Below are 25356 nucleotides of genomic sequence, written 5' to 3' on the forward strand. Positions count from 1 at the left end.
CTGTGTAGAAAGGCAAACTTTCTGTTCATTGATAAAAAGGTTAATATTTAAAAAGAATAGACAGCTACTTGCAGTTATATTTTATTTTATTTAAAAAAACGTTATTTATTTATTTTTAGAAAGAGGGGAGGGGAGGGAGGAAGACAGGGAGAGAAACATCGATGTGTGAGAGCTATATCAGTACAGTACCTTTTGCACACCCCCAACTGGGGACCTGGCCTGCAACCCAGGTATGTGCCCTGACTGGGAATCAAACAGTGACCTTTTGGTTCGTAGGCTGGCACTCAGTCCACTGAGCTACACCAGCCAGGGCTCACAGTTTTGTTTGAAGACCACCATCTTCTGAATTGGCAGGATAGTTTTTTTCTTTTTGTTCTTACTGTTTCTTTGATGAATAAGAAGTCATTTACAGAAGATAGAAATGTTAAAAAGATGTTCCTTTTCTGTCTTCCAGGGCGGACGATAGCTGTGGATTGGGCCGTGGCAAAAGATAAATATAAAAGTACACAGTCTGCCTCTGCCCCAGGTAAGAGTGGTGCTGGGTAGGAGGGGTTGTGTGTTTTGGGGTGAGTGCAGAGAAGACTCTACTATAAAAGTATAAGGGAGCCTGCCTGTCAGTGAGATTGGAATGGAGATAGCAAAAGCATAAGATTACCTGCCCCCCACCCCAAAATGAGACTGAGAAGTAAGAAAAACTTTGAATTCCTACTGGCTCAGAAACTCCGAGCTCTCTGCTAATTCATGTAGTCCCATCTGGTGGTCTGGTCCCTAAACATAGTCTTAGCCTCTCCTGAGTGTGGATGTGAGAGAGGGGTTGGTCTGAGTTCACTGTTCCCTCTACTTGCTCTCCTTTCCCAGCTTTTCATAATAAGGAATGAGGCAACATTAAGCATGGGGGAACTTAAAGCTTGCATTTTATTTAGAAAACAATTGGCTTTAGGCTACCAGGAGCTCAGAGAACAGAACTCACTGAGGTTGAAGTTCGTGGCTGGGCTCCAGAGTGTGCACTGAGCTGGCTTTCGTGTGTGAGGGTAGGTTGTTCGTGGGGGTTCAGCTGCTGTTTCTCTCATTCTGAGCCAGGTCACCTTTAGGCTTTCGATGAATGAATGGGACAGACTCCAAAGGAATCTCAGTGATGAGGGGTTTTGTTATCGTTTGCTTTTTTTGGCTTCTTTGTTCATGCTTTCTTTTATTCTATACAGTGAGAAAATGAGAAAAATACATGAGACTCTGTAAAACTAAAGAAACTAGAAACTTGAGGGTATTAGTTACTGTTGTTAAAATAACCTTCATTTAGATACTGAATTAATTCCTGACTTTCTTTACCTCCCTGTGCAGGTGAGGAGAAGAGACCTGAACCCAAACATCAGAAACTAGGTAAAGAGAATGGCAGGGAAGAAGAGAGTAGGGGGAAAGAAGAGGGTGGTGATGATGACGGTCATACGGAAGAAGAAGAAGGTGATGATGATGATGAAGAGGAGGAGAAGAATAAAAAATCAAAGGTGGCCAAGCCTGTGCAAATTCACAAGAGGTAAGCAACTCAGCTTGTTCTGAGACAACAGGAAGATTCAGGACTGTCTCCAAGGGGAAAAATGCCTTTTCCTGCCCCCATCATTGCAGAATTGCCATGTGTCAGGAAGTGGGATACACCCCCCCCCCCCCCGTCCTCCACATCCCCACTTCTGAACTGTGCCGTTGCAGAGCCACCAAGAGAGCAGCACCCGCAGAAAGCAGTGAAGAGGACCAGTCTGATGAGGACAGCGACCTGGAGGAGGACAGTGATGGAGGTGATGGTGGAGAGGACCTGGCTCAGAGCGACACCGACACTGAAGGGCAGGAGGATGAAGGTTTGCCTGCCCTGTGGTCTTTGGATTAACACTGAGGAATCCGCATCACTGCAGCACGGGCCCTTTAAGTAGAGCCCTGAGGTGCTGTGTCAAATGGGTGTTGAAGGGCTGCAGAGGAAAACTTTGTGTTCCTCCTGAAGAGATTTTTGTTTTGTTTTTAAAATGAGTTTGGAGTGATGTTTGAGGGTCAGGATTCCTAGAGAATTTAAAACGTGGCTTAATGCTGAGGCACCACCTCTCTCTCTTGATTATCCAAGTTGAATGGCTAACTGGGTAAATGGGATATTGCATCTAAGAGGAAGGTGGATTTTAAACAATTCTTTTCAGTTGAGTTGGGGATAAAGGACCCCTTGGGGTAAACCCTGTTACTTGCTACATTTATCAAGAATGTTGAATAAACTTAACACATTTATTCAGGGAGAAAGGTCATTACAGAATGAGGAGTGGCCAATCGCTGGTCCTTTAGTTCATCTAGAAGGAGGTTTTTATTTACTTCCCAGGTGTCTCCCTTCTCCTTTCCTGTAAATTTGGCGTGTTGGTTGGCCCATATGAGAAATCTGAAGAAATAAGCTTTTTCCGTGAGGAGAGAATGGTAGATACCTTAGAATCAAAGGCACTTTTATACTGAAGGGACTATGAGACCTTGCATTCTACAACCAGATTCAGCTGTCTATTACTGTTCTTTCACTTGAAAAAATTGTAGGACTAGTACATAATAATGAGAGAACATTAATAAAAAATACACTGTGGAAGAGTATAATATGGAAAGTAAAACTCCCTCGCCAATCCCCCAGGGACCCCCGAAGTAACCACTGCTGTTTCTTTTGTGTCTTCCCAGAGAGTTTCTGTGTGTACGTAAACACGTATGTCTTTTCTTAAAAACAGACAGTGAGTCTCCCTTATGGCTAGGTCCTCAGTCACTTAGGGCCCCTCCCCAGAGATGGCCATTGTTACACATTTCTGGTGTATCTAAAGGTAATTAATACCTTAAAGGGTAAACACACACATACACAATATAGTATATATTATGTGTATGAATGTATGTGTTATTTTTTCCTTCTCAAATGTTCTACATGTTTGTTTTTTTTTTAAATCCTCACCCAAGGACATTTTTTCATTGCTTTAGAAGGGGCAGGGGAAAAACAGAGAGAGAAACATTGATTTGAGAGATAAACAGCGATTGGTTGCCTTTCGTATGTGCCCTGAGTCTGGATCAACCCTCAGCCTCTCCGTCTACAGGACTGTGCTCCAAGCAACTGAGCCACACCAGCCAGGGCTGTCCTACATGTTTTTAATATACACACACACACACACACACACACACACACATATTGAATACATATTTTTTATTTTAAATTTAATTTTGCTTTTTTTAAAGGTTTTATTTACTAATTTTTAGAGAGGGGGAGGGAGGGAGAAAGAGAGGGAGAAAAATAGCAATGTGTGGTTGCCTCTGGTATGTCCCCAACTGGGGACCTTGTCTGCAACCCAGGCAGGTACCCCAACTGGGAACCGAACCAGTGACCCTTTGGTTTGCAGGCTGGCGCTCAATCCACTGAGCCACAATAGCCAGGGCGCCACACACATATACACACACACACACTTTTTAAAAAAGTTTTATTTATTTTTTAGAGCGAGGGGGAGGGAGGGAGAGAAACATCAATGTGCAAAAGAAGCATCGATTACATGCCCCCAACCTGGGACCAGGCCCACAACTCAGGCATCAGGAATGTGCCCTGACCAGGAATAAAACTGGTGACCTTTTAGTTTGTGGGACAACATCTAGCCACTGAGCCCCACCTGTCAGGGCTACATGTTTTATATTTCTAAAAACTACATAGCAGTATATGGGATCTTTTTTCTCACACCCTTACTACATTGGATTTCATTGATCTTTTTGGTTTTTGCCAGTCTGTTGGTGAAAAATAGCATCTCATTTCTTGTGTTCTTTAATTATGAGTGAGTAAGAGCATCTTTTCATGTATTTGCATATCCTTTGTTCATTTTTAATTGATTTGTGCAAGATTTTTATATATTTAAGAAGTTAGCCCTTTGCTGTATGGCTTACACTAGTATTTTTAAGTTTGTTGGTCTTCATTTTACTTTAGATGTACAAGTCTCAAAGAAAAAGAAGAGGAAACTACCCTCTGATGTGAATGAAGGGAAAACTGTTTTTGTAAGGTACGCCTTTTTGCTCTAAGAATTGTTCTATTTGTGCCACCGTCATAGGTTTCTCCTTCCTTCCTTCCCTCCCTCCCTCCCTTCATTTTTTCTTTTTCTATCTCTCTTTTTTTTTTTGCACTGGTTTTATAAGCTAGGCCAGAAAGTTAGATGCCTCTAAGACCATTAGCACATCTGGCTCTAGGAACATGCCAAACAGTGAGAAATGTAGGAGAATCAGAACTATAGACAGAAGGTGAGTAGCAGGGGTCATCATTTTTCATTCTCTGTGATCGGTGTGGCATCATTGGTAACAGAGGAGCTCTTCAACCATGAGAAGTATTCTGCTTGCTGGCCTTTGTTTTAAGGGGAGTCCCGGGGAGGGTGACACTACTGGTCCCAAACAATTTCTTCTCCTGCCTAAGTCACCTTCTATAGCCGTGTCCCAAATAGAGGAAGGTCTCCCGTCTGTCTCTAGGGAAACCGAGGGAGGGAGTCAGTCAGGTGGAGCTGCATTTCATTTCACGTTGCCATTGCTGTTTTAGTGCTGCCGACTGCGGTAGATCGGCCTCTTCAGGACGTCGGCATGTCTTCCGTGTGCCTCCCGTAGGCCGTCTTGTTCGTTCCGAAGTACCAGTGTGCAGGACCAGTTGAATCTTATTTTAGAGATGTGTTATTTGATCCTCTTGTGCAATCTTTTAAGATTGTTTTTATTGTACCAATAATTTATGTTTAGTGTAAGATACTTAGGAAATAAATATGCCAAAAGACACGCAAAATTCATTGTAATCACTACTCAGAGAAGACCCGCCACACAGCCCACACTGTCAGATTTACAAGATGAGTTCAGCCTGGACATGCTGCGCTGTAACCCACTTTCTTCCTCACGGCGTGTCCATAATTCCTTGTTACTGTGTTACATGGAATCGCCATAGAATAGTTTTGTGCTCATAGAGGATTCTAACCGGAAGGAAGGAACACCACACTTGGAAGCCTGTGGCATCAATACCGAGGATTGTTCTGTGTCTATGTAGTAGATGAACAAAGAACTTCGGAAGGTAAAGGGATGGAAGAAAGAAAACTATGCACATTGTCATGTAGGCAAAGTAGGAGGCATGTAGATAGGACGTGTCTTATTGCAGAACATTTATTTTTTTAATCTCAGGTACTCCATAAGATAGAATCATTTATGGGGACGTTAACTCAGTGTAAGAGAAGTAAAACTGTAGACACTTCTTTGGGACTTTTCCTTACCCCGAAGGCTATGCATAGCGGAGAGAGGAGGACTGTACAGTGTGTTGAGATTTAGTAGAACAGAATCTCCTTCCAACATTTCTTAAATCCCATGGAGAAAATGTGTGATTTTCTTTTTTTGCACTTAGCCATTAAACTTCATTGCGTTTGTTTTTGAGTTATTGTGAAAGATTTTCTTTAAAAAAAACAAAGCTCTTAAATTTTTTAAATTTTCTTTTTTAAATTTATTTAATTATTGTTCAAGTATAGTTTTCTGTTTTTTACTCCCATCCCAGCCTCGCCCCCCCAGTGCTCCCCACCTCCCTCCCATGTCCACCCCCCTTAGTTGTTGTCCATGTGTCCTTTATACTAGTTCCTGTAAATACTTCCCCTTTTCCCCCTGAAATTCCCTCCCTTCTCCCCTCTGGTCACTGTCCCCCTGTTCTCTGTTTCAGTGTCTTTGTTTTTATTTTGCTTACTTATTTGTTTTGTTGTTTAGCTTCCAATTTTTTTTTTAAAGAAAAAGACTTTGTTTTTTAAAAAAATTTCAATTACAGTTGACATTCAGTATTATTTTCTATTAATTTCAGCTGCACAGCATAGTGGTTCGACGTTACAATTTACAAAGCAATCTGCCCTGTAGGTCTGGTGCCCCCGGCACCGCACACGGTCACTACGATGCTGTCCACTGTATGCCCTGTGCCGCACTTCACACCCCGCGAGTGTTTTGTAACAGCCAGTGTGTACTTTTCTAATCTCTCTCTTCACTTGAAGGATTCTCTGACTTTTTTAAAATTTAACAGAAACCTGGATTTGATAGCGACACAGAGGAGAAAACGGCTTATCAAATGTGAGACTTTTCTCATTAGTCTACTGTGAGTTTTTTGTAATGAGGGAAACTAATTTTAATAATAAGGGAAACTAATTTTGGCCAGTTAAGGTTTGTTGGATAAATGTTAGGTTGGCTCACAGAATCAAAGTTGTCAAATAGCAAACCTCAAGAAGGGGGTGAAACCGTGGACATTTCCGGACCCCCACTGCAGACGGCTGTGGGTCTTTTCCCTGAGGACATCCCACCACTTTTTTAACTTCTTAAGGTATTACAGGTTTTATAAAGTGCATTAATCTGAGCGTACAGGTCAGCAAAATTGTTCATATTTATATACATGAGCATACTCATGCAGTTACATATACATCTTTGTATATGGATGTGTCCATATACCCAAGTATCCACTGCCCGGGTCAAGATACAGAACGTTCTCGGCTCCTGGAAGTTTCCCTCGGGTGGAGCACTGCTGTTCGAAGTGAATGTGCATCTGCAGCTTCTACTCTTTGTATATGTCTGTTCGAGTTTTAATTCCTGGGAGAGAGAATCTGACCCAGGAAGGTCAGGGCCAGAGCCCCATATTAGAGGCTTGGCCACTGGCGGTCACCCTTTCGGTGCTGCTCCTGATGAGGGAGTGTGGTCACGAGCCAGGGAGTTGGTGTCTGACTCACGCGCGCTGTGACCAGAGCACAGGATCTCACTTCTGTAACTGACCTTTTTTAAAAATTTTTTGTCATCATATTTATTTTTAAAGATTTTTATTCATTTATATTTAGAGGGGAAGGGAAGGAGAGAGGGAGAGAAATATCAATGTATGGTTGCTTCTCGTGTGTTCTCTGCTGGGAACAGGCGTGCAACCCAGGCATGTGCCCTGACTGGGAATTGAACCGGTGACCCCTCGCTTCACAGGCCTGCACTCAATCCACTGAGCTACACCAGCCAGGGCTGTAACTGACCTTTCTTTGTGACCTAATTGTCTTCTGTAGAAACCTGTCCTTTGACTCAGAGGAAGAAGACCTTGGTGAGCTCCTCCAGCAATTTGGAGACCTGAAATATGTCCGTATTGTCCTGCATCCAGACACAGAGCATTCCAAAGGTATTTGCTGTCAGCAGGTCAGGCCCTAAAAGCGTGGGGGCACTGCCATTGCTCTGACGCGGTTACATGAGAGCCTCACGCATGCCCTTGAGGGGTCCATGTTCGGTCCAGGTGTCTGTGGTCCACAGAAGCACCAAGGACGTTCTGAGGTTGTCATTCACGATGTCAGATTCAGCATCTTTCATGGGGCTGCCAGCCATAATTTTTCTAGCTTGATAAGGCCCTTGCTCGTTTACTTTAGGATAATGAATTCCATTTGTTCTTTAAATTTCAAGTGTGATAGAATCTCATGGGTATTAATCATTCCACATAGCTTGACACTACTGGGATCTTTTTTAGTTGCATTTGGGGGAGCGGGAAGCTGATGGAAACTGCCTGCAGTGTTTACAGTCGGAAAGAAAACTGTAACAGCAGTGCCGCCTTCGGTTCTCCCCCCTGAAGCCATTTCTTTTGAGCTTCCAGGGCCGACCACTCCTTATTTCAGTATGTTGTTGTTAGGTGACATCTTTTCAACCCATTCATCATCTTTGATTCCATCAGTTGCTGCTGTTCTCCTGAAGCAGTGAATTCTTAATTCATTTTGATTCTTGATTCCTTTGCGATCTACCAAAAGCTGTGAACTCTCTCCTCAGAAAAATGCCACTTCTGAGGGTTTCTGGGCTCTGCGGAGCTTATCCGTGGATTAATAACCTACATTCTAAATCTCCTTATTTTCCAAACTGATGAGACCTGAGCATTTTCTGGGTTTTACTTGCCTAAGAAAGATGTACATTAGGCCCTGTGATAGAAAGAAATGGAACCGCTTCCTGGAGATTAGTGATCTAATCCCAGCTAAGCCACTGGCCAGCCGGGTGATGTTGGCAAACCATTGCACTGCTGGGGGCTTCAGTTTCCTATCTGTAAAATTAGTGGGTTTAACCAGAGTAATCACTTAAGGTCTTTTAGCTCTGATATTCAATTATTCTTCTTGGACCTTCTCCATTTCCAGTACGTTTTTCTAAAAATGGACAACTAGAGTTGCACAGAATGTCCCAGGTGTGGTGGGATATTGCTTCACCGTGATGTCTTTTGTCCTGTTTGAGCACAGGGTGCATCGGTAGGTATTTTCAGAATGTTGTCTATAATTGACGACATTCTCTACAGTCTCTATTTTGGTCTGTTGATGGCAGCTGAGTTAATGATCTTAATAAGCATAGTTTTCATATTTCTTAATGCATGCCTTTCCCTAGCCCATACTAAATTTTTCTGGCCCTTTTTCTGCCTGTTCACTCACATAGCCTTGGCCCCCTCCTCCCGTTTATCCCTGTCGTCATGCCGTTTCGATGCCTGGAAGAGCTGAATATTATCTGCAGACTTCTAGGGAGGTGTTAACACGGAACCCAGTACTCACTCTGGAAGTTCCAAGGATAAAATTCTTACCCACTCAGAGAGAAGTACTCGTTTTTTTCATACTGGACAAATAGGCTAATCTGCCTATTAGAAACGTTCCTCTCCCCCCATATTTCTTCATTATTTGTTTCTTTATATTGAATATTAATATTGAATATTTATTGAATATTAAGGCATTATGGTAGGTGCTAGGGATACAGAGACAGCTAAGAAACATAGTCCTTATTCCCGAGGCGTGCAGTCATTTTGGGAAGATGCCACCTGGCCGGTGCTATCATAGAAATGTAAATGGAGGACCAGCGGGGTGGGGCACTCTGGGGCACTCGGACTGCCTCCGAGGTGGCAGGAAAGACCTCAGCAGACCATGACCCTGGGCTGGGCTGCTGATGCATTCCTTCAGGTAGGCTGCTGTCAGTCATTCTTTTTTTTAAACCCTCGCCTGAGGACATTTTTTATTGCTTTTAGAAAGAGAAGGGAGAGAGAGCTTAGAGAGAGGGGAAGGGAGGGAGAAAGGGAGGGAGAGAAACATCGATTGGTTGCCTTTCGTTTGTGTGGTGTCCAGGAACTGGACCCTCCATCTCGGCATGTGCCCTGACTGGGGGTCAAACCGGGACCTTCCGGTTTGCAGGACAGCACCCAAGTAGCTGAGCCACACCAGCCAGGGCTGGCATTCATTCTAATAGGGGACAAAAGAGCAGGGTCCCAGTAGCTTTAGGAAATGTAATGTTCCTATATGTGAGGGAATACTAACCAAATATTATGAAGCTTGTATTTCTTTCTTTTTTTTTTTGAGCTTACCAAAAGGTGAACTTTTTTCTTTGCTTATAAAAGCTGCTTTTTTTCAATAGCAGAAAATTGGGTGGGCCGATTGACCCTGCATCTAACCAGTGAGAGGCACCCGTGGAAGCTGTGTAGCAGGAGTGAGGAACTGAGCACACGGGTGCCTTGTTCACCACTGTGTTCGTTTGACAGAGTCTGGGCCTTTGACTGCAGGAGGCAGAGTCCCCTTGTCTAATGCCTCCCAGGAAACAGTGATGGCAGTGAGAGCTGTAATCTATTTTAGGGTTAAGTGATCGCTGCCTCAGTTGCTAGATCCTCTGATTGGCATGCAGTAAGTGATGCCTAATAAAGTGTTAGGCTGAGATTTCTCCAGCATTTTCTGTGGATGTTTGTTACTAAGGAGAGAGATGATAAGACCAAAGTTCTTTTTTTTTTTAAATTTTTATTTTATTGATTATACCATTACAGTTGTTCTATTCCCCCCTTCATTCCCCTCCACCCTGCATCCCCCACCCCTGCCATTCCCCCCTTTTAGTTTATGACCATGTGTCTCAAGTTCTTTGGATTCTATATTTCCCATACTATTCTTGCCCTCCCCCTATCTATTTTCTACTTACCGTCTATGCTACTTATTCTCTGTACCTTCTCCCCGCTTCTCCTCTTCCCACTCCCCTGTTGCTAACCCTCCATGAGATCTTCATTTCTATGTTTCCACTCCTGATCTAGCTGTCCTTTTAGCTTGCTTTTGTTTTAGATGTGGTTGTTAATATCTGTGAGTTTGCTGTCCTTTCACTGTTCATCTTTTTTATCTTCTTTTTCTTAGATAAGTCCCTTTGACATTTCATATAATAAGGGCTTGATGATGATGAACTCCTTGAATTTGATCTTATCTGAGAAGCACTTTATCTGCCCTTCCATTCTAAATGAAAGCTTTGCTGGATAGAGCAATCTTGGATGTAGGTCTTTGGATTTCATGACTTGGAAAACTTCTTTCCAGCCCCTTGTTGCCTGTAAGGTCTCTTGAGAAATCCGCTGACAGTCTGATGGGAACTCCTTTGTAGCTAACTGTCCCCTTATCTCTCACTGCTTCTAAAATTCTCTCCTTCATTTTAATCTTGCCTAATGTAATGATGTGTCTTGGTGTGTTCCTTCTTGGGTACAACTTCTTTGGGACTTTCTGAGCTTCCTGGATTTCCTGGAAGTCTATTGCCTTTGCCAGATTGGGGAAATTCTCCTTTATTGTTTGTTCAAATAAGTTTTCCACTGGTGGCTGTTCCTTTCCCATTCTGATACTTCTATAATTCGGATGTTGGAGCGTTTAAAGATGTCCTGGAGATTCCTAAGTCTCTCCTCATTTTTTTGAATTCTTGTTTCTTCATTCTTTTCTGGTTGGTCATTTTTTTCTTCCTTCTGGTCCACTCCTTTGATTTGAGTCCCAGTTTCCTTTCCATTACTATTGGTTTCCTGTGCATTGCCATTCATTTCAATTAGTTTAGCCTTCATATGTTTCTCTAATTTGTGACTAAAATCAACCAGTTCTGTGAGCATCCTGATGACCAGTGTTTTGAACTGTGCATCTGAAAGTTTTGCTATTTCTTTGTCACTTAGATTTATGGGCTCTGGGGCTTTGAGATCTTCTTGAGCCATTTTCGGTCTGTTCGTGCCCATTAAGTATGAGGAGCGGAGCCTTAGGGGCGGGGCGGGGTCGCTGGGTTGTGATGCTATATGTGGTGGTGGGGTCAGAGTCAGGAAATGGCGGCCATCTCTGCTGCCTCCCTATGCTGGGACCTGCTCGGTCCCGTCTCACTGCCCACTCCCTCGCCGGTCTATCTGCGCAGGAATGTGCCACCACAGTCAACCTGCCTCCCTTCACCCTCCCGGATTCGCAGGTCGCTCACTGGGTCGCTCACTGGTTGTGCTCACTAGGTCGCTCACTAAGTTGCTCACTGGGTCCGCCCTTTGCAACCCCACGCCTGGGATCCGTGCGTCTGAGTCCTTCTGACCGAGTTTTCCTGTGCAACCCCGCTCCGCCAGCTGCTGGTTTCGCCCTCTTACCGGTCAGGCTGAAGAATTCGTTGTTATCAGACTTCCGAAAAGTTCAATTTTCTGTGTTCTGGCTGTGTTTTCTGTTGCTAATATTTTGTTGTCTCTAAACTTGGTTGTGTGAGAAAGCACAGCGTCTCCACCTATGCCTCCATCCTGGCGGAAGTAGGACCAAAGTTCTAGGAGCTTAGAAAAGATGAAGGAAGTAATAATATTTCACTTGCGAGCAGGTGTGCTGTTTTATCTATCTTCGACCCTTCAGTGCCCGGCACAGTGCCTGTCTCATGCGATATTTAGCAGAAGGAAGCTACCGCTCCCTCCTCGTGCGTCAGCCTGCCACCACTGCGTGTCGTGGGTGGCTCCCTGGTGGGCCATGGGAGTGTAGCCTCTCACTTGGTTTTGTCTCCCTGTGCAGGCTGCGCGTTTGCTCAGTTCACGACTCAAGAGGCAGCTCAGAAATGCCTTGCAGCTGCTGCTCCAGAGACCGAGGTGAGGAAGACGTGTCCTCTACCTGTGACAGGTAGAGGCAGTGGTGGGTTGTAGGGGGCGACACCTGGTATTTGTGTAACAAACAGTAAAATAGTAGTAAAGCAATAATACTAAAGTTAACGTTTTTGAACACTTAGTTAGATAGTCTCATTAGATAGGCACCTATATCGCCTTATTTAATCCTCATATCAGCCCTATAGGGTTATGTAAGGTTGGTACCGTTATTATCCCTATTTTATAGGTGAGAACGGACAGAAAGATGTACCTGATACTTACTGATCGCTGTCCGTATGTCAGCCTCTGTCCCAGGCTGATGACACGAAGGATTGGAACGAGAAGGGACCAGGCCGTCTGTGAAGTGTAGTTGAGTGTTTGAGAGAGAGTGTGTGGGTGATGGGGGATTTTTCTGTGTGTTCCATAACCGAGTATAAATTGTTTTCACATAGCTATATGGTATCACCATAGTCCCTTAAATTTTCTTCAGTGGAGTTAACAGTATCATTTCAGTAGCTTTCTTTAGATTACTAAAACTTTGTCAGTTTACAGATCGTTTCTCCTTAGTTTGGGCTTCCTTTGGGCCTGATCACTGCCCATAAAGTAAGTTATTCACTGCTGACTGCCCTGCGTACACACCCGGCCTTTTGCACAGCTTTAGTAAATGCCATTAGCTGGGCCCCAACATCTTGGGGTTGGGCTCCATGGCTTAGTTGGGTCTTCTGTTTCCCGTTCCTTAGGTGCCCCTTGTCAGGTGTTTAGTTTTTATGTATGATGTGTTTTAAGAGAGAGGGTTGCAATGTGTTAACAGGGTGCTGGGCTGAAACTGGACGGCAGGCAGCTCAGGGTAGACCTGGCAGTGACCCGCGACGAGGCCGCAAAGCTCCGGACAAAGAAGGTGAAGAAGCCGACGGGGACCCGGAACCTCTACCTGGCCCGTGAAGGCTGTGAGTAGCAGAAGGGAGACGCAGGCTGGGCCTCAGGGGGCTGGCCTGGTGCCGCGACAGTGGCCTGGCAACGTTATGTTTGGGGCACATTCCCCATTAAAACCCCAAGTGTCCCCTTCAGCAGTGTTGTATTATTACTCCACTTTAGCAGATGTCGCTTTCTCGTAGGAAAACCTTACCCGATTTGTAAACGAACCAGGCTCATTGTGTTTTGTGCCCGCTTGCCTTTAGTCCTTTTCATCAGAGGGCGAAGAGGGAGGAAAACCTCAAATTACCTTTGCTTCCTATCATCATTTTTAATAAGAGGTTTTCTGAAGGAGTGAACATTATGACTAAAATTACTCTTTTGGATATTCATGGATCTAAAATGTGCACTGAACCCTGGCTGGTGTTGCTCAGTGGATTGAGTGCCAGCCTGCAAGCCAAAGAAAGGGTCCGTGGTTGCATTCCCAGTCAGGGCACATGCCTGTTGCAGGCCAGGTCCCCAGTAGGGGGCGTGTGAGAGGCAACCACACATTGATGTTTCTCTCCCTCTTTCTCCCATCCTTCCCCTCTGTAAAAATAAATAAATAAAATCTTCAAGGAAAAAAAAATAAAGTGCATTGAGTGCCTTCCCCTTAATTCCAGAAAGATGGTCAGAAATCAGGTTTGATTTTAACAGAAAAATAGAGAGTCCCTGCCTCTGTGTCATACAGTATTTGTCGGTCCACTTGCTGCGGAGCCACACGGCCCAGACCAGTGATGTCAGGTCACTGGCCTCCGATACTGGGCCTCCATATGGTGATGTGGCTGGTTTCTGGGCTGGCTTATTTCACCACTTAGTAATGGCCCCCAAGTGCATGAGAAGGAGCAGAATTCCAAGGGCAGGTTATAGGTGGAGCATTTTTGCAATCCAAACGCCTAACATGTATTTATTTTCAGAACTTTCTCTAGGCTTTTCCATCCGATGTTGAGCATGTTGATGGAGCTTCTTTGAGGGCAGGGAAGGAGAAGAGGAACAAAATTACACAATGTTCAGAGTGTTAGTTCTTGAGAGCAGCTCCGAGCTGAGAATTTAGCCCTGTAGCCTATTTCTGGTCCTACCCAAATGCCACCGTGTCCTGGCCAGCATAGTCCTCTGGGCCCTGTGCAAAGACTTGCATCATTCAAATCACATTCCTCTTGTTGCTCAGTGAAAATTCCCTTGCTGATGTGTTGGCCCTTTTCCCTCTTTCCGCAGTGATTCGTGCTGGGACGAAGGCTGCGGAGGGTGTGAGCGCTGCTGATATGGCCAAAAGAGAACGGGTGAGTAGGTCAGGCATCGCCTCCAGGGCTTGCATGAGGTATTATATACATCAATGGATAGTAATTATTGAATTCAGAGGTGCTTATCAAAGAGCTGAGTATCGGTGACAGGCCACACTTACACTGTTGTTAGAGAAAAAAGCGCACAGGTGAGACAGCAAGCAACCCAACATTACATGAGCATATAACATTCTGTCAGCATTATATGCCATTATATGAGCTGGATCTTGACTTTTTAAATTTATTTTGAGAGAAAGGGGGGAAGGGAGGGAGAGAAACATCAGTGTGTGGTTGCCTCTCACGTGCCCTACTGGGGGCCTGGTCTGCAACCCAGACACGTGCCCTGACTGGGAATTGAACCAGCGACCCTTTGATTCACAGGCCAGCACTCAACCTACTGAGCCGCACCAGTGAGGGCACAAGCTGGATCTTATTCTTTATTTTTCTAATGCTCAGCAGTAAATATTTGCTGAATAGTATGCTTGGAGATCATACAGCAGACAGAGGCTAGGGCTGTGTATTCTGTATAATTAGGTGTCAGTATAAGTGCAGGGTAACCTAAGAAGGGAAGTTCAGCATAGGCTGGAATAAGGAGGGAAGAAGGTAGATGTTGAGTCCTGGGATAGTTAATATGTCCAGTTTGGGGAGGAGGAGGATGTCTCTATAGATCATAAAATCATTTTTGGAAAGCTTCATATTATGACAGTTTCCACTGCTAACTGACGCCATTCACTTCCTCTACTGCTTGGTGATGTTAGTTCCCGGTGACTTTTACTTTTGCCTGTATGGCCTACTTTTAAAAAGCTAAGCCAGCCTGGAATGGTAACGACGCATAACCATTAACAGAACTGGCCGTGACACCTGCAAGGTGATGGGCAGAGGTGAGAACATCACGGCAGTGAGAGGCAGTGTGTCTTCTCTGTGCGGTTTTCTGTCTAGAGCTCTTGGCCTTTTTTTGTAGAGAGCATCTGGAAAGGATGGTATTTGGGGGCACTGCATGCACTTTTCCGATCGCAATGCAATGGGGACTCATTTAATTTTCTCTTAGAACAAATTTTTCTAGCAAAAAGCTCGCTAGATGATATGCGTTGTAATTCACAGCAGGCACAGCGTTTCCTGGAAGGAATGTCAGACTGTCAAACTGAGGCCTCTTCAAATATCCCTTTGCTATTCATTTCCAGAGTATCTGTTTATTTTGTGATTTGTTAGTACCTTTGCCAAACAAGGAGCAGCAGGAATGAGAGGCTTGATGATTAATTTAAAACTTTTTTCTACTAATCTAATTTTAAAAACAAATCAGGAGAAGAGTGTAATCCTTTTGATTTTAGAGACAGGCTGCCCTGGGGTCTGTGCTCTGTGCAGCTTGGTGGAGGCTGGTGCTCGAGGGGCCGACGTCGTTTCCTGGTCATGGACAGCCCTTTGCCTCAAGGTGGCAGAGTAGAGACGAGACAGTGTTCTCTCGAGTGTTTAAATACATCGCATTTCCTTTGGGAAGGACTAGGTAGTTTGAGTTGGCAGGTAGATCAGGACTGGGCATAAATGTCAGTGACAGTATTATTTATTATTTACTCTGGACCAAGTTTTGAGGTCAGGATTTTATGTATATTTCCACATTTTGGCTTGGCATCACTGCCCAGAAGTTATATTTTGATCTACAGTTCTACTTAGTAGGTGAAAAAAAATGGTGGCTTAAAAAAATTGAAGTTGGGCTGGGTTCTGTCTGACTCTGCCCACGACTCTGTCAGCTTCCCACCATCTCGCCCCCCGAACCTCTCCCTGTGCCGGGCATCGGAAGGCTGCAGGGTGGGTGATTTCCCTCCTTTTTATGTGTCTAGTTATTCGACGGGGTCATGGTTCTTTTCTTTTGGAGAACTGTGAGCCTGCATTTTTAAAGGGTGGATCGGACTGTTAACAATTTGTTGTTCTTTCAGTTCGAGCTCCTGAAGCATCAGAAACTGAAGGACCAGAACATCTTTGTCTCCAGCACCAGGCTCTGCTTGCACAATCTCCCCAAGGCTGTGGATGACAGGCAGCTCCGAAAGCTGCTGCTAAATGCCACCAGAGGGGAGCAGGGGGTGCGCATCAAGGAGGTGAGCGTTGGCCCTGCCTGCTCGGAACTCTGGTGCCCATCCTGGGTCAGACTGAGTGTTGATTTTCAGGCTGTGCTGCCAGCAGATTGACAGATTTCTCTCTGGACACATTGCCAGCAGACAGGGCTGAGTTTGGCAGTTTTCATGCCTGTTTTTTTTTCCTCTTCTAAGAACTGCTTTTCACATCTGACCAAATTGCAGTAGAATGTGAGGATGTCTCTGCCCTAGTGAAGTATTTTAGCAAGCATTTATTGAATCCCTGCTGTGTGCTCAGCATTATACCAGGTGCTGTAATGTTAATTTTCTTGCAGAGAAAATAATCTGTGTGCTGTGTTCTTTAGAAGAGCATTTTATTACCATTTACGCCCTTGGCCTACAGTAAGCGTTCCCGGGGCCCCGTGCTGAGCGCAGGGAGCCGCACAGGTCTGCAGCAGCTGCGTGAGACAGACACCGGGTTCACCCCACCGAGACGTGGTCAGACACTGCGGGAGCGGAAACCCCTCGGTTTCCCCACGGCGCCCTTTGCCTCCCTGGGTCGTAGCGCTTACTTACTACGCCGTCCTGCAGTTCTCAGCCATTTCTCTGACCACACCGAGCTCTTCGAGAGCAAGTGTCGTCTCGTTGTTCCCAGTCCTTGGCACAGCACCAGGCACAGAGTGGACCACTGGTCGTATTGACTGAGAAGGCAGCATGGCCGGTGTTGTTTCATCAGTGTAAACTTTCCCTAATCTCGGAAGCCGCACCAAAATGTGTGGTGTCGGTGTTCGGGGAATTACATGAGAGAATGTGACCACATCAGCACGTACCTGACACTGCTCTTGACAAAACTGTGTGGAGCGTTACTACTTGTGTCAGTGCCACAACACTTAACAAGTGGGCACACGGTTAAAACCTGTCATCATCTGGAGAAATGTATGTGTTTTACAATACTTGCATTGTATTGAATTTTCTCTGTAATTCTTTCATGGGTGTTTGTGTAGCGTCTCAGCAAGATAGTAAGCTTCCCGCGGACAGGAACCTCATTTTATGCTTTTCTTGATTTCCCTGCAGGAGGTGGCCCAGTTCTAGCACAGAGCAGGTACCGGACTGTACCAAATGTAGCATCCAAGTGTTCCTCCTGCTAGACCGCACCCGTAAATGACCGTTGCAGCTTCCAGGAGTAATAGTGTGCGAACGATCAGTTTTCCCAGAATTCCTTCCTGTGCCTCAGTGCCCCAGGACGCCTAGTATATGCAGCTAGAGGATTTAGGGAAAGGTCACAGCAGAGGATCCGATTGCCAAGCAAAGACAGCTGAAGCTCGGTTCTGTCTTTCTGAGACTGCGTGTTGGGCAGGCTCTTCCCCACGGCGGAAATGTCTTTCTTATCTGAAGCCATCAGGCCCTTCTTCATTGGTTTCCTTTCTGAGTGGTTTCTGCAGTGAGGAGGGGACTACACTTTATCCTCAGTGATAACTTGATATGCAGCTTCAGGTACCATGGGCCTCTCAACTTGTATGTGTTGTCAATAGTTAGCTGTTATCATTTTCCCTTGGCGAGTTTGTTTTATATGCATGCTGATTTGTAGGTTGGTGTTAAACTCTTGGAGAGCGTGACAGTATGAAGTCAATTTGTTTTGTACTCTCAGTAGTTGTGTTCTGCCCAGTGAGACGGACAGTCACAGGTGTCATTTCAGTACAGCTCTGGTGGTGGCGATCTGGATGAAGAATCTCTCCCCATAACAGATTTCTTGTTGACTCTGTGACAGCTCTTCATCTGGTAATTACTGATTCTTTTTCTTCTTCTACTCACAGTGTAGGGTGATGCGGGACCTCAGAGGAGTTCCAGGGAAAACGAAGGGTCAGTCCCTGGGCTACGCCTTCGCGGAGTTCCAGGAGCACGAGCACGCCCTGGCAGCCCTGCGCCACGTCAACAACAACCCCACCATCTTCGGGCCTCAGAAGGTGAGCCTCATCCTGAGATCCTCTCCTTTGTGCCTGGTGCCCTCCTGACGTTTGGGTGATGGGAAAGAGTAGCGAGTGGAGGTAGGCAGTGAGCAGTGACTCAGGTAATAAAGTGATTGGCAGGAACTCTAAACTGGGTAGGCTGCTTGCACAACTGGCCCCTAACCTCTGAGTAGAGTAAGGGAGCGGCCACCTCCGCCTTGCAGAAAGGAGGGCAGTGGTGGGGGGCAGCTCAGCTCATTGCACCCAGAGATTAAGAAATGTAGTGAATGACATTCTGTCTCCTTCTGATGCAGAGACCGATAGTGGAGTTCTCTTTGGAAGATCGAAGGAAACTTAAAATAAAGGAGCTGAGGATCCAGCGCAGCCAGGTACAGAACTGAAATTTTTTTTCTGCTTTTTTTAAAAAAAATTGTGGTTTATAACACATAGCATAAACTTTAACTGTTTTTAAGTGTATCGTTCAGTTAGAACGACTTTTAAAGTCATGTTTAAACTTCTGTTCAGTTTGTGGTCCCGCCCCCTTGAAGTAGGTCTCTACCTCAATAGGTTCTTTGTCACCCATTGCTTCCGGTTCCCGAGAGCTCTGCAGGGCCCCTTCCCCTCTGCCGGCCTGTCTTGTGATAGCTCCACAGACGGGATGAAGGAGGAGGGAGAAACAGACCGATGGCATTCTCAGCTGGCAGTGTTTATGCAGTGCTGGCTGGTGGTGCATGTCAGGATTAATAGTTAAGATTAAATTTTTGCATTACTTATAGATTCAGGCTGTCTCTTTCGTAATTCTTTCTTCTTAGGCAGCTGCAAAAATGTGACGCTTGATAGTCTCAGTGCCGCTTTTAATCTAGTGTGATACAGAGGGAAGAGCGGGGACTGTGGGGACAGGATACTCGTGTTCAAACTCGGCCTCTGCTCCTTTCCTTTTTTTTTTTTTTTTTAAGATTTTTATTTATTTTTAGAGAGAGAGGGAGGAAGGGAAAAAGACGGAGAGAAACATCAATGTGTGGTTGCTTTTCGCACCCCCTCCCCCATAGGGGCCTGGCCCACAACCCATACCTGTGTCCTGACTGGGAATCAAACCTGCAGTTTTTTGGTTTCTAGGCCGATGCTCAGTCCACTGAGCCACACCAGCCAGAGCTGCTTTCTGAGTTCCTCAGCAAGTTACTACTTTTCTCAGCTTCATTTTCTAGTTTGTAAAATGAGATTAATAATGTCTGTCTTGCGTGCTTGATGAGCATTACATGAGTTACCACGTTGTCTCACATGTGTGTGGTCAGCACACAGTTAATACTTATTCTCTTACCCATCCTCCCCCAGGGCGCATGGGGCCAGGCGATTCTTGGTACCAAAGCTCTTAGAGCCGATGTGGCTGCTGTACCTGAACGTGCATGTGCACCGAGCATTTGCAGTCTCTGTGGCGGACAGTGTGAGCGTGACCCACGGAGTTGCAGGGTCAGGGGTTAGTGTGTGCCCTGGGTGGAGAACCTGGATGTGGTTTTTGCTGAGGACAACTTTGTTATCCTAAGTTTATCTACTGCCTTGAGTCATTGCTTCAGGTGATTCTCAAGCTGCTGACTTAAATAAACACAAAAAACAATTCAGATGACTATATTTGCTGCCAACATTTATGTGCATGCTGCTCTTTCTGTGTAAAAGTGCCCCTGCCACCTGACCCAGATTCTGTATTCACACCAAATGTCCTTCCTTGGGGAGTGTTTTTCCACCTCTCAGAAGAGATGAGATCTCATTATTTGTACCTTTGTGAACTTCCTTACACTCTCCTGTAGTTTTCACTTTGCTTTATTGTGTGCGAGTCTGTTACCTCTGTTAATCTGACACCGTTCTTTCCATCGGTGCCCTCACACTCGGAAGCAGAGGCCGGCGCATAACAGGCATCCGGTTGGTCTTCGTGCATCACTGGGCCGGTCTCAGTTTTCAGGTGAAAGCGCACAGGACAGCAGTGGTTCCACAGGGATCTTCCTTTTCTTTTTCCACTTAAGTGCAACATAAATATGCACCAACCTTGATGCATTTATTCATCCCCTGATGCTTTCTTTATATAGGTTCAAGTTTCTAGCGTGGGTCTTTTTTCTTGTCTGAGAAAATTCATTTAGCATTTTTCACAAGGCATGTCTACTGGGGACAGATTTCTTTTAATTGTGTTTGAGAAAATCTTTATGTTTCTTTCACTTTTGAGGGATAGTTACACTGGATATACAATTCTAGGTTTGTGATTCCCCCCCACCCCCACCAAGCTTTAAATATTTCACTCTATTCTTTTCCTGTTTACATGCTTTCTGAAGAGAAATCCAGTGTAGTATTATCTTTGCTTCTCTGTAGGTAAGGGACCCCCCCACTCTTCTGTGCCTTTTTTCCTCCTCCTGGTATTCCCATTATAGCCTCGTCACACCTTGGTAATTGTTCCACGCTACTAGCCTTCTTTTTTCTTGCTGACTTTGTGCGCATCTGGTGCGTGCATGCACTTTCCCCTTTCCCACGTGGAAAGGGCAGTGGTTACTCTGTGCCTGCACCCAGCAACCAGTTGTTACTGTGTCAGGGCCTGTGAACTACTTGTATTCACTCCTGCAGTTTCTGTCTTGGGGTGAACTTTTTCACTAAGCTCACACAAGGCTCCTCTGAGCTGAGCGGTTCTAACGTGTAAACCGCATCCAGAAACCAGATGGTGGTCTCTTGTTTATGCAGCAAAAAGTGAAATCCAAGGCCACAGCTGGTGAGCCCCAGCAGGAGCAACGGGGGTGTGGGAAAGACCAGCAACAGAAAGCAGCTCAAAACCATGCAGAGGAGCAGAGCACGGCCTCCCCAGAGCGGAAGGGGAAGGTGGGCCCTACGTCATGGTCAGGGTTCCAGACCAAGGCGGAGGTGGAGCACGTGGAGCTGCCCGATGGGAAGAAGAGAAGGAAGGTCCTGGCACTGCCCTCACACCGAGGCCCGAAAGTTAGGTGAGAGGCAGGACGGCGGCGTGGAGCACGGGTGGCTTCTGAGAGGGCTTGTTTTTGCTTAGCTCTTTTCCTCTTTGTGGCCTCTGTGTGGACGGCCAGGATGCTTCGTGCTGTGCCAGGCCCACATATTAAGGGTCAAAGCACAAGCAGAGGGGTCATTCCCAGGTCACACGGAGGCCAGAGCAGGACTGGCGGCGGGGGCCTCCCGGGGGCCTTCCAGGGCAGGCTCCACGCCATTTCCTCCTCTTCCGAGGAGCGAGCGGCCTCCCGCTCACCCACTCGAGGTTCCCCTGCTGTTTCTGTTCGGGGCCACAGTTGAGTGCTGTGGACAAAAGTTGATCTTTAAAAAATATTTGTTAAATAAAGTTTTTTTGAGATTCTCTTGAGGTTTTAAACCAAAACAAAAATGAAATATACAAACGTGGAGTCATAGAGCATTCTGTGGCATTAGTCCCCTTTTAGAACGCCTTCTCCTGGGCTTAGAAAAGGCCAGGATAAGAACAGGTATTTTCTCTTCCGGCTGAGCGAACCCCGGGAGTACCAGTCAGAGGAAGAACTCGGGCTGACTCCTGACCGTGTTGTTTCAGGTTGCGGGACAAAGGCAAAGTGAAGTCTCTCCCTCCCAAAAAGCCAAAGCCCCAGATAAACCAGCGGCAGCAAGAGCAGCAGAAATCTTCCAAGCAGGTGAGCCCGTGGGGCATGAGGTTTTGGTATGACAGACCCCGCGGGGCTGGCGGTCGCTCCCGCACCCTGGTGAGTTCTGGGGGAAGGAAGGGCTCCGGACTGCGGCCACCGTTGGCGGCAGCTGTGGAGGTGCGTGTCCTGAAAGTGGGGAGAACAGGCAAATAGGCCCCCACACATCAGTTACTGTGCTTCGACAGTTACTGCCTCCAGTATATTAAAGTAAACGTCACTTCGCTCGTCAGATGTGCCTCATGTGGAAGTGTGCGTTGCTCGGAAAAATACCTCGGAATGTATCTGCAGCGGATCAGGCCCTAAACACACACACAGCCACTTCACATCGAATGAACTTTTAATAAGAAGCCTTGAAGTCATCTAATGCACAGCCCATGTTAAAATGTCCCCAATGACCTCAAAAATGTTTTATAGTTGGTTTGTACGAATCAGGATTCAAAGAAAGTCCACGTAATTAATTTGGTTTTTATATCTTTTAGATTCTTTCCCGTATAAGATCCAGTCTTCCTCATCAGCCCTTTTCTCCGATGCTGTTAATTTGAGGGGGAGACCGGGTCATTTGCCTTTTAGAATGTACTGCGCTTCGGGCCCAGCTGCTTTGCATCCCTGAGGCGCCATTTAACTTGTTCCTGTAACGCCACGTGTTATGTACACACTGGTAGTGAGGTCTAGAGGATTCAAGTTCAGTTTTCTTGGCAAAAGTAACTCGTAGAGAATGCTGGGTGCTTTCTGTGGCATCATATGATGAGGCGTCTGATGTCTGGGGGCCCCGTTTTTGGTGATGCGCAAATTCACCAGTAGGTTTTGGGATTGTCTGCCCCGCCCCTGCATTTGTGAAGTCCTCTGTCAGCCTCTCACCCGATGGCTTCGGCAGCGCTGCGGGCTGCCGTCTGGATCCATCATTTCAGTGTGGGCTGCCCAATGGTGACTTTCTAAATCCGTCAGTCCTTTTGCATTTTTTAGTAGAATTCTAGAACAAAGAATCTTTCCGACCTTTTGGTTACCATGAAATACCACTTCTATAGGAAAGGCAGGATAAATGTATGGTTATTTTCCTCTTTATCAGTTTCCAGAATAATGAGTTGGTGTCCTGTCAGCCCCTGTGGTGACCAGTGAGATTTTGCACGAACTCCTGAACACCCGGTTTTTATATTCTTGCTGTGCTTCATCACCCGCAGTCATCACACCGTCAGGCCAGCGGAGCACAATGTCAGGTGGCCCCCGAGTCCTTGTGAGAGGACCCTGCCTTTGTGTCCTTGCTTCTAGTACAGCGGGATGTCCCTGCTCATCTTACAGGTCCCCCTGGTCCTGGTGTTCGCATGCACCATTTCTCTGAGGAGCCCTGGTTTCTTTTAGGAGAAGATAACAGGCCCGAGTCCTTGAACATTCAAGGTCAAGCTTTCTTTCTCCTTCCCTAGTCCCTTTCTCTTAAGGCACAAGAAGCACTCGTGTCCCATCATTCTAAAAAAAATCCGTGCCTGCGAAATCTCGAACCTATTCATATTGTCTTCTAAAACTGTCTCCGAAATCCCATAAGCAGTGTCCTTGGTAAGGGGAAGGGCAAGTGCAAACACCCCAGCTCGGCCGGACTCACTTGGGAGGTGGTTCAAGGGGACATTGGGAGTGGCCTCCGACACCCTGAGCAGTGTTGTAGGGGCCCTTCCCTTACACATTCCTGGTCTGATTTCTCACAGTGGGTGATTCCGTGATGGTTTTTCTCTCCAAGGCTCACTCTCTGGAAGGCCCCTTCCTGTGGTGCGCAAGAACTCTCCTACTTGTTTTCTCTCTTGGGCGACCTTAAGGTAAAGGGGTATTTACTGCTTGAAGTTGACTGTCTTTTGTTTCCTTACCTGTCGTTTCTAGGTACCTAAGAAAAAAGCTAAGGGAAATAAGACAGAAAAGCGCTTCAACCAGCTGGTCGAACAGTATAAGCAGAAATTATTGGGACCATCTAAAGGAGTGCCTCTTGCAAAGAGGAGCAAATGGTTTGACAGTTGATGATGCCAGCAGACTGGATAAGAAGCTGGATTGCACGCTTCTTGGTAAAGCTCTGTGGCCCCTCCCCACCCCTCCACCCGACGTCTGTACTGAGGGGAACCCCCCGAGTGCACCGCCAGTTGGTTGGGGGGCTCCCTGGGCTGTGCACATCTGGACTTCATGTGGTTAGTTAACCATAAGGAGAAATACCAGAAAAACATTGTGATGCTTCTTGTACATTAGCCAGATTATCACGTGAAGTTGTGTCTATAATTATTACCCATTTTAATTCTCTGTTTCCCCAATGGAAACAATTGTAAAATGCATTCTTGAGTGCTGAATTTTTAAGATGTGTATTTTTGGTGTCTTTTCTAATTAAGATATTTTGTGGCTTTTTGAGTAACAGCCTCTCATTTCTAATATATGTGACTTATTTATGAACATTTTTGACAACCCTAACTCTCATTCAGTTTCAGAGTCCTGTGTGCTACAGGAATTGATTAAGAAGGAGCAGAGAAAAATCATTTCCAATCTAATCTCTGGGGGTGCAGAAACTTACTTGGAAAGTAATTGAGGGCAGTGGGGCCTGGCAGAGAGCAATATCTGGTAACACTTTGCCAGGCGAGTTGGGTTCTTGTTGGTAGTTGACAAGAAATCAGCTTTCAGTGGTCTGCAGACAGTAGCCTGGCTGGTGACACCCTGCGTTTTCTGTCATTCGGTGCCTCCCCCTAAGGACCTAGAGAGGGACGGGGGGCTGACAGGGCAGTGAGCTTGAGGCCTGGGCTGTAGCCTGACCGGCCTTCACCTAATGGATGGCCTTGAACTAGACACAGACTCTCTGGGTCTTAGTTTACTCATTGATGGAATGAGGAGTTTAATTAAAAATTTTGTGTGATCCTTCCCAGCCCTAAACTCTATTTCGTATGCATGTTCATATTCTTTCTCTTGTTAACCTCTGAGAAGGTAGAGATGACTTTCATTACTCTTCAGAATTTACGGTGTCACAAGAGCTGGGAGGGATGGTGAATATTAAGAGAGTGGAGGTCTGAAGGGATCATGGTAGCCTGGGGGGATGAATGGCATTCGACAGGATGAAAGTCACCGGAACAAACCTGAATTCCCTCTGGTGGGGGAGTCTGGGTCTGCATTTTGAAGGAACAGTGTGGCTGCCACGGTGCGATGGGCTGTGTTAGTGGACTTGGAGCATCTCGATTAAGCCACTAGTTTTCTGCGCTGGGCAGACCACACCTGTAAGACACATGTAATGACAAAGCTGGTCAAGGAAATCAAAATGTCACATGGAAACTAAACTGGTCATGAGTTGGTTGCTCTTGGTCATGGGTAAATAAAGATTCGTTATACTGTTCTATCCTCTCTGCTTTTGAAGTTTCCCACAGTAAAAAGTTAATAGTCAGATGAGCAACTGCTGCCAACCTGCCTGAGAAGAGAATTCCTGCGGTGTGAGAGCTGATGGTCGGGCCCAGAAGTGTTGAGGGGCAGGTGACTCAAAAGCAGAAGGGGTCAGATTTGGGCTCAGTGCAAGGAAGAGCATGCATGCAGGTGGGGCGTGAGTCCGTCTCTGGAACAGCCCAAGTGTACGGTGTAGTA

At 45.9% G+C, this 25356-nt stretch overlaps 1 protein-coding gene across 1 annotated transcript in view; it reads left to right on the plus strand.

Moving 5' to 3' along the window:
- The window catches only part of RBM28 (RNA binding motif protein 28), a 30073-nt gene extending 4958 nt beyond the window's left edge, over window positions 1–25115 (plus strand). Inside the window, exons 6-19 of the mRNA XM_037167749.2 lie at window positions 455–526; window positions 1339–1531; window positions 1702–1847; window positions 3956–4028; window positions 7053–7162; window positions 11790–11863; window positions 12669–12804; window positions 14024–14088; window positions 16020–16178; window positions 17969–18118; window positions 18415–18489; window positions 20819–21075; window positions 21663–21759; window positions 23635–25115. Of these exons, the coding sequence (XP_037023644.2) occupies window positions 455–526; window positions 1339–1531; window positions 1702–1847; window positions 3956–4028; window positions 7053–7162; window positions 11790–11863; window positions 12669–12804; window positions 14024–14088; window positions 16020–16178; window positions 17969–18118; window positions 18415–18489; window positions 20819–21075; window positions 21663–21759; window positions 23635–23769 (1742 nt within the window). The 3' untranslated portion in view covers window positions 23770–25115. The remainder of the gene's footprint in view (window positions 1–454; window positions 527–1338; window positions 1532–1701; window positions 1848–3955; window positions 4029–7052; window positions 7163–11789; window positions 11864–12668; window positions 12805–14023; window positions 14089–16019; window positions 16179–17968; window positions 18119–18414; window positions 18490–20818; window positions 21076–21662; window positions 21760–23634) is intronic.
- The last annotated feature ends 241 nt before the right edge of the window (window positions 25116–25356 follow it).

Source organism: Artibeus jamaicensis, unplaced genomic scaffold (assembly GCF_021234435.1).
Source record: "Artibeus jamaicensis isolate MK-2021 breed Jamaican fruit bat unplaced genomic scaffold, CSHL_Jam_final scaffold_3307, whole genome shotgun sequence".
NCBI classification, from domain to species: Eukaryota; Metazoa; Chordata; class Mammalia; order Chiroptera; family Phyllostomidae; genus Artibeus; species Artibeus jamaicensis.